This window comes from Trachemys scripta, chromosome 3 (assembly GCF_013100865.1).
Source record: "Trachemys scripta elegans isolate TJP31775 chromosome 3, CAS_Tse_1.0, whole genome shotgun sequence".
Classification (NCBI taxonomy): domain Eukaryota; kingdom Metazoa; phylum Chordata; order Testudines; family Emydidae; genus Trachemys; species Trachemys scripta.
Genome location: NC_048300.1, coordinates 53,380,270 through 53,389,746, shown reverse-complemented (window position 1 = coordinate 53,389,746; position 9,477 = coordinate 53,380,270). Strand labels below are relative to the sequence as shown.

The window sequence follows — 9,477 nt, the reverse complement described above, 5'->3', positions numbered from 1 at the left end:
GCTCTGGTCCTTGCTCCTTTCCATCCTGGGGACCATTTTTGGTTTCAGAGGGAATAGGACCAGGAACTTAATTTAAAAATAAAAAGCTGAAATTCCCCTTTACATTTTGGCTTCCCCCTACTCAGGGAACCAGGGACCACAGGTTTTTGTGAAGCCACCTGGGGCAACCAGAAACTGACAGTTTGCAATCCTGTAGAAGTCAGACACTGTTTGCCTAAAACACTCCAGTAAGCAGGTCCTGATCCTGCTGGAAAAGGGTTAAGTGGATTTTGCTGACTCATACTGGTTACTTCCCTGGTATAGAAGGAAGATGGGAGTGACTCTTTGGGGAAAGAAGACATGGGCTGAGGGCTGAGCAGTCCTGAAGGAGGAACTCCAGGAGCAGCCAAGCCTATGGAGGAGATGTGAGCTGAATTTGTCGGTTGTTTTGTAGTGAAGCCAAATCCCAGGAAGGGGATACGTTTGTGGACTGCATGCACATAGCAGATTGGGAAAGCAGCCTGTCTGCATCGTTATACTCCCATCAGATGGAAACAACTGTCATAACCAAGCTGAGCTGAACTCAAAACAGTGACCTAAAGGTGAAAGACTTCACATCCCGTTGCCAATCCCCTGAGTCATCCACTTACCTTCCCTCTGCATTCGTTTTGTGCTGACCCATCTTCAGCTGGTGGTGATACTGTGATGGGGGGTTACATGACATCACATAGGATCATCATCTCATGGCATATCCAGATGTTACAAGGCCATGTAGAAATGACTTTGTTCCTCAGATCACATTCAAGGGGATCTAATATTCAGCATAAGATAATCAGAGACCCAAAGTAGCTAAAACAATAGGAACAGCTACTGTCAGATATTCCTGACCTAATAGGCAATAAAAGACACATCCAGTTTATATTGTAAGTTTATTACAGTAATACAATCAGATTAAATAATCTTCATAGTTGATACAATTATATCAGAGAGAATATAAATATTTTCGTTTCAATACAGGCAATCATTTCATCTTTACCGTGCAGAGAGTAATACAAATAATCACATGGAATAAAATTAAACAAAAGAGAGAAACCTAAATTACAAAGTATGGCTTTAATCTATAAGAAAGTCGTATCACACAATGAACATTCGTTTGTACTTAGGCTTGGCTGGATTCAGTTCAATCAGTAAACATCAGCATTTGTCAGTTTCACACTGAACCCAAAAATGGACAGAGGAAAACAAAATGGCCATCAATGCTAATGAACATTTAGAGACATTCAAAATATTTTTTAGACAAAAACATAAAAAGTCCTCGGGGGATCTGGCCCTTTGCTGTTAGTGGTTGTACAATGGTACCTCGAAGTAGGAGTTCTCAGGCCACTGAATTTCTCTGGCAGCACAGAAGCAGAAGCCTGCTTGTTCAGCTACATGGCAATAGAAATAGAAGCTGGGGATGTCTGTTTAAAAGATTTTATTTTGGAAAAAAATTGATTAAAAAAATCAGTGCTGAACTGATAACAAATCCATTGCTGCCCAATTACACCTGTCACTGTGCTCTAACCGAGGGATGGGCAAACTATAGCCCCGGGGCCACATCTGGCCCTTCAGACATTTTAATCCGGCCCTCAAGCTTCCACTGGGGAGCGGGGTCCAGGGCTTGCCCTGCTCCATGGTGCCGTGGCTCCGCACAGCTGCTGGAAGCAGCAGCATGTCCCCCCTCCAGCTCCTACGCATAGAGGAAGCCAGGGGCTCCGCATGTTGCCCCCGCCCCAAGCATTGTCCCTGCAGCTCCCATTGGCCCAGAACTGCAGCCAATGGGAGCTTAGGGATGGTGCCTATGGACAGGGCAGCACGCAGAGCCGCCTGGCCACACTCCACATAGGGGGGATATGCTGCTGTTTCCGGGAGCTGCTTGAGGTAAGAGCCCTCTGGAGCCTACACCCTTGACCCCCTCCTGTACCCCAACCCCCAGCCCTGATCCCCCGGCTGCCCTCTAAACCCCTCGGTCCCAGCCCAGAGCACCCTCCTGTACCCCAAATCCCTCATCCCCAGCCCGGAGCCTGCGCTCCCAGCTGGAGCCCCTCCCCCAACCCTTTGCCCCAGACCAGAACCCCTCCTGCACCCTGAACTCTTCATTTCTGGCCCCACCCCAGAGCCCGCACCCCCAGCTGGAGCCCTCACCGCCTCCCGCACCCCAATTTCCAATTTCGTGAGCATTCATGGCCCGCCATACAATTTTCATAACCAGATATGGCCCTCGGGCCAAAAAGTTTGCCCACCCCTGCTCTAACCCATTGCCACTTGAGAGTCAGAGACAGAGCTCCCGCTTCAAGAGTACAGGCCACTTTAGCTGATGAAGAAACTTCCTTAGCTATGAGCAGTAACTTAGCAGGGCTTATGAGACCCCGTTTTCTTGATTTAAATAATTGATAGGCTTTCTTAAGGCATCGATCACTGTAGGATCTAACTGTCTCACAAACATTGATGAATTTATCCCAGAAACTCCTCTGTCAAGAGCAGCTCTGGTCATGAAAGGGCAGTGATCTATACACACTCACACAAACACAAGCGAGGCCTTTCCAACAATATTCATAGAAACTGAAATAAGTTAAAAATCCTGTTGAGCCTACTGATAATCCAGAGCGTGGTACAGATTTCTGCCCCCACCCCTCTTCTTCTGTCTTTTATTTTTTTCCCCAAAGTTTAAAAATAAAGATCTTAAACTAGACTCATTCAATGCATTTTTAATGCCAAATGAAAACATTGCTACATGGCACCAAATGCCCTGTTTGTTGTTATTGTTTGTTTTAAAAAAATACCATCACTAATGTATTTGTCATGCAAGTGCAGGGATGTTTTTCTCTGGAAAGATTCAAGGCTATGGGCTGATGGGTTGGAGCAGGGGTGGCCAACCTGAGCCTAAGAAGGAGCCAGAATTTACCAATGTACATTGCCAAAGAGCCACAGTAATATGTCAGCAGCCCCCCATCAGCTCCACCTCCCTCCCAGCACCTCCCGATCAGCTGTTTCTTGTTGTGCAGGAGGCTCTGGGGCGGAGGGGGAGGAGCGAGGGCATGGCAGGCTCAGGGGAGGGGGCGGGAAGGGGTGGAGTGGGGGCAGGGCCTGGGGCAGAGCCAGGGGTTGAGCAGTGAGCACCACCCGGCACATTGGAAATTTGGCGCCTGTAGCTCCAGCCGCGGAGTCGGTGCCTATACAAGGAGCCGCATATTAACTTCTGAAGAGCCGCATGTGGCTCCGGAGCCATAGTTTGGCCACCCCTGGGTTAGAGGGATTGTGAAACAGATCTAGAATTTAGTTTTGCTGATGAGCAGGCTTAAGGAGAACAATGAATAGTGAAACTGATTTTTTTCCCTACGTCAATGAAAATTGTGATGAAGTTGAGGTAGATTTGGCTGTGTAAGGTGTAATATCCTACAGAGAAGGAAGACATACAGGAGATCAAATGAACAGACAGATCAATGCAAAGGACAGGTGAACTAGCATGGGGGGAAAATCCCTGCCCTTCCATCAAAAAGAAATCCCATCCAGGATTGTTCCCTCATCACGTCCTGCCTAGTTAGCGACACTACAAGCTTCTCCCCATGGCCTGTCAGTGTCCGTTAACCCTGGCCCAAAGAAACCCCTCTAAAGGTCAAATGGTAAATCAGCCTCTATGGCCCATCCGGTCCTTGAACCCTCTGCTAAGGGTATGTCTACATTACTCACCGGATTGGCGGGCAGCAATCAGTCCAGCTGGGATCGATTTATTGTGTCTAGTCTAGACGCGATAAATCAACCCCCGAGCGCTCTCCCATCGACTCTTGTACTCCAGCGCCGCGAGAGGTGCAGGCAGAGTCGACGGGGGAGCGGCAATAGTCGACTCACCGCGGTGAAGACACCACGGTAAATCGATCTAAGTATGTCGATTTCGGCTACGTTATTCACGTAGCTGAAGTTGCGTAACTTGGACGATCTCCCCCCCTGCTCCCCAAGTGTAGACCAGGCCTAAGACTACCAACAAAGGGGCAAATTGGAGGCAACGGTAGTGATTTCTTTGATGTGGATATCTGCCCATTGAGAACTGAGCTGAGAACACCAAACTCATTACACACAGGGCAATGAACACACATCAGATGGTAGCGACTTTCAACCAGTACTGACCTAGGCTGCCGTAGTAACACCATAGCTTGAGCTACAGGCGAATTTCTTTCGCTGCTGAAAGGAGGTGTCTTCTCCTTGCTGCAGGCCAGCTAGCAGAGCGCAACTTCCCTCACACACTGCATCACACTGCCCTTGAACCTCCTCCCCCCACCCCCAACTTGGCAAACTGAAGACATCTGCGTAGACGGGAGCAGTGGGGAACCTAAGCTCTGACCCTGCCATGTGTGAAACTGATGCCTGTTCACCATTTAAGGCTTATGTGTGCCCAAAGCATTAGTTCTAGCCCTCTGCCAAGGGGTGAATTTCCCTCTGTGTTACTGGAAAATACCATATTGCACACACCATCAATCCCTACAATCTGTGTTTTGTGTAGCAACAACCTACCCACACACACCAGCTGGAGTGGATTTTCTGAAACTCTGTTCTGCATGGAAGGTCTAATGCTATCAGAGAGTGTGAGCCTCCCTGATACCTAATGAATTCCCTTCCACTGTTCTTAATATGGAATTTCTGCTACTGGAGCTTAATTAGCATCTTAATAATATTTCCACCCACCGCCTCCACCTCTCCCCCACTGACATCCAAATTAGCTGCTGCAGCTCCAGCATGGATGAGCTTGATGGATCCAGTGGCAGCAGGATGGAGGCCGCTCTTAGCAGCTGTGCTATTGTTCTGTCAGTTCAGCAGCCTTGGGGGAGGAACATCTGTTTTGTCCCCTCCCCTCCCCCCCGTGACACAGGGGGCTGATGATGCCTTAAGGCTGGAGGTGCCTGCACACTCTCTACGGACTGGCAGGATTGGCTGGGCAAGTGCTTATTATGCTAATCTGCCTTCAGTTTGGCTCTGCTTCATGAGAAAGATACCCCTGAGCTGTGACAGCCTTCAGCTCTGCCAGCATGTGCTGCAGAGGCAGTGTCTCTGCGGAAAAAAAGGGGGGTTGAGGTTTACACTGAATTCCATTCCCACCAGCCACCCCTCCTCGCAAGGAATACATCGAAAAGGAACTGTTTGTCCTTGGAGATGCCATTGGGGCACAATGCAACAAGAAGAGAGATGCAGGGAAATAGGTTAACCCTCCGACTGCTGGTCTGCATTGAAAATGCTGTGCTGGCATTTTCTCCACATACAAGTGATGATAAAAAGGGGTATTAAGCTGCACGCATCACATTCAGCAGCCCAGAAGGTGCCATGCACTGGAAATGGTACGTTCAGTAGCAGAACCGGAGCATTCTATCTGGATGTCCCTGATACATACAACAGGGACACTCCATGTGGACATATCCTGTACAGTCAGCAGGCCATCAGAGGCACCTCACCTGGGTGCACCCAGTGCATTCAGTATCATGCCGCCCAGATACACAGAGCAATATAGCAGTGGTGCCCTCAGTACATTCACTGCTGGTGTCAATGGGGCTGCAGCCATTGACTTCAGAGAAGCTGCACCCATTTACAGCAACAGAGAACGTGGCTCAGCATTTTACGTGTGAGATATAGGTCATCTATAAATGTAACAAGTGGTCTATTCAGTGTGCTATGTGGCACAATACTTTATTGCACATCGTTTCTTGTTCACAACCTCATGAAAACTGGCCAGTGTAATCATGCCCTTTGCCTATCACTGCATATATTTTAAAGAGATCAACCATCCACTCTCTATCACACCCTACAGATATATGGGAATGTGTTCCTTTTGGGGCTGGGGAGTAGAGCAAAGGATTAAATTGAAAATGAGACCACTTTGACTAAAATAACTTTATTGTATAGCTAAATAAAGACTATGCTGCGAAGGGCGTTGGCGAGGCATGCTGCTGGGCCATGATCTCACTAGTCTGCGGTGATTGTGGCTAGGGGTGTGGGGAGTAGTATTCCACACCGACAGCAAGAGACTGACTGATTAATGAGGGGAGTCCCCTCTGTGTTGGGAATTCAAGGCAGTCGACATCAGTTTCCGGGCCCGATCCTGTGAACACCACCTGTCTTCAGCTCCCACTGCAGGATCGGGCCTTCTATCTGCGGCATGGAGGATGAATGACCTAATCTGCCCCACTGATGATTTATAGCAGCAAAATACCACAGCCCATCTTCAAGTAATTAGCAAATGCAGGTGGCTTTGATATAAATCTCTAAATCAAGGCACAGGCACAGCTGTAACTGTCTTGGGGACACCGTCACCCCTTAAAACAAAAGTCCCGGGGAACTAATGTCACTCATTACAGATGGACTTCCACTCGCTGGTATTGCCCGGATTTGCATTTTTTCGCTGAACACCATGAAAGATGGTTCCCGCCCCACTGCACAATTCTACAGAAGCTTCAGCACTGGGATCGCCTTTAACCCTCTCACTCCCAAATAAAAAAAGGATGCCTTCTCATCAGTATGCTGCCTGTCTTTATCCTCTGAGCAAGAACACCACGTCCCTGGCTCTAATTGAGGAAATGCAATAGTAGTCTGCAGCACTGACTCAACACCACTGCAGTAAGAGTATTGTGAGCCACAGGATTTCTGATCATGACTGGAGCAGAAAGGAAACCTGACATCTCAACCCCGTTGCTGGTTTTTATAGGGCTGGTAGAATACAGTTCCATAGTTACAGTATTTGCAAATCCCAATGGACAGGTCATTCTTTTTCACCGGCATAATTTACATAGGATAATGTTAATATACTGGGAATTTAGATACACTGATTTCAGCTGGCAGTTAAAAAAATTGCTTCAATTAAACTTAACCCTTCACATGCACAACAATAAAAAAGAAGGAGTTGCTTTTAAAAGTGCCGTGCCCGCAATTGATTAGAAAAACACTGAAAATCTTCTCATAAAATATTGGATTTTCAAATGGGGCCTATGGGAGGTAGGTACCAAAATCTCATTGAAATTCTAGGGGAGGTAGGTGCCTAACTCCCTTAGGTGCCTTTGAAAATCCAACCCCCCCAAAATAGTCAAGGAAAAACATTTACCACATTTTTTGTCTGTAACTTTTTGCCGTAGGAAGGTAGGGGCTTTAGTGCCTGAGGTATAGGTAGTTCCTGGATGCTTTTAGGAAAGTGGGAAGGTGGGAGAGACTGGAGAATAGTTTGCATAGCTTGCAGGTATAAAGAAGCAGGTGTGTTCCCCACCAGGGTGTTGAATTTGTCTTCCCCTAGCAAAGCTGTCCAGTGGTCTGGATGATCCTGCAGAACTCTCCGCATCTTAAACTGTGGGCTAGGCATGAAGAGCAAGAGGTAATCGAGGCAGAGCTTTTTTGATGCCACATTGACTTTGGAGTCCCACATCTGCTCCAGGATGACATCCAACGGGGTGAGCCCTTTGCTGTCCTCGATCCTGGGAGAAGCCCCGTTCCCTAGGAGGATGAGGACGGTCTCTGACCTCAGCAGTTCGCAAGCAAGATGAAGCGGGGTCTTGCCATCTTCCAGATGAAAGCAGCCGGTCCTGTTGATGTAGGAGTTTAGGCTGGGTAGCTTGTGTGCAATCTTGATGATCAGCCCCAAAATGTCCCTCCTGTCGTATGTGACTGCCATGGCCAAATGAGGGGCAGAGGACGGGCAATAGCAGAAATGCTCTCCAGGCACCTTGAGAGCCTCCTCTGGAAAATGAGACAGCAGATATTGGGCATAAGGCAGGTGATTATGCACCACTGCATAGAGAAGGGCTTCTGAAGGTGAATACGTTCTCAGGCTGGCATTTTCCTCCCAGTAAAAATATTCCATAGTTCTCATATCTTCCAGCATCCATACCGGTTTGTGGTCTCTCACAGCCTGGTAGAACATATAGGATAAGAACTTACAATGCCTGCTCTGCTCATCCTGCAGGCTGGCCTGGTTACTGGCCATGTCTCAGCAAATAAACAAGACCTGCACGCAAGCTCGCTCCAGAATGTAAGATTCACTCACTTTGAATGCAGATCCCGATGCTGCTGCAACCTTCAGCCTGTCATTGCAGCCCGACTGCACTAGCTGGAGTGCCTCGGCTTGAACATCTCCACCCATTCATTGTTTTTTCCCCTCATTGCAGTGGTTTTGTTTAGGTAAGCACAATCCCACAGGCTCAGTTAACCCATGCCATGCAATAGATGGTTAGTCAGTGCACCCTGCTTCGTGCACGGCACAGGTTACTGGAACACTGTCAGACTAGCAGTGATTTAATAGAAGCAGAGCTAGATAGGAGACTAAAATTAGCTTTAGAGGTAAGGCAATTTTCTGTCTGTGTTTGATGCCTACCCAGATCAGCTGGTATAGTGCAGTAAGCACAATATGCATTTATTCATTTGTCTTTGTCCCTCGTACTTGTACAATTCATTATATAATAAATGTATATTGATACTATATAATCAATATTGAGGACCATATATAATTTTTATATACTGGATTGCTAGCTATATGGTTATAAAGTAACTTCTATTTATTAAATACTGTTATGGCTGGCCCATTAGGGAACACTGATAATGGTTTGTCTATTATAAGTCATTTATGCATAAGCCCATAGGCTGAAACCCCACATAGAACAAGTTGAAGACACTGTGCAGTAACCCCATCCAGAGTCATGAAGGATATTGGATAGTTAAAGCACTTCCCTTTATCTGGCATTTAAAGCTCTGAGGTTCCTTTGTGTTGCAAAGCAGCTGCATGAAGAAACAATGTCCAAGCCACCTTTCTGTCTAGACCAGCTAGTCTGAGAGGGATCCTTGCACTAGGGGTTTCCCAGGTGTCTAGCTCAGGGACTGGCCAAGCAGGGGAGTTTTGGGCTGTGTGAGACTTGTGTGAGGACCTGGGAAGAGACAGAGGCCCAAGGCAGATGCTTCTGGGACAAGGCAGAGGTACCTGACCAGAGGTTTCTGCAAGAGGGCGTGCCCTGTGTGCTGTTTGTTACCACCTGTGTTCAATGAAACAGGATTTGCACACATTGTAAATAAACAAATTATACTGAGAAAATACCTGGCTCTGCTTCACTGATTTCTGCTTCAAACAGGACCTGAACTGCAAGGTCCTGAATTCTGTTATAACTTGGCAAAGGGGCAACAAGCTACACTGTGTCCATATTGAGAGACTCAACACACAACATTCAGATCTGGATTTTGAATAGCCCAAAGTTGCAAGGTGTTCAGGCCAGGGGTTTGGATCATCATAGGATAAAATTAGGTCCATTTGCAAAGTTTGGGTCTGGATCTGGGTACAGGATGCAACCTCCCAGCCCACAAAGTTCAGGGACATTTAAATCCTGGGGTTTGATTCAAGCTCATCTCCTGTACAGTGTATACATTTAATATTTAGGGTCAGGTTTACACATTTTGAGTGAGCAATTGCATGCCCAGTTTGTGTTCACAATTAATGTGACTGTG

At 47.2% G+C, this 9,477-nt stretch overlaps 1 protein-coding gene across 1 annotated transcript; it reads right to left on the bottom strand.

Moving 5' to 3' along the window:
- Positions 1-736: 736 nt before the first annotated feature.
- On the bottom strand, positions 737-8,355 carry LOC117874534 (ankyrin repeat domain-containing protein 9-like). Its single transcript, XM_034764757.1, has 2 exons — positions 7,100-8,355; positions 737-1,406 (listed from the first exon to the last, which is right to left on the bottom strand). The coding sequence occupies exons 1-2, from the start codon at positions 7,970-7,972 to the stop codon at positions 1,272-1,274; spliced, it is 1,008 nt and encodes a 335-aa protein (XP_034620648.1). The 5' UTR covers positions 7,973-8,355; the 3' UTR covers positions 737-1,271.
- Between the last annotated feature and the right edge of the window lie 1,122 nt (positions 8,356-9,477).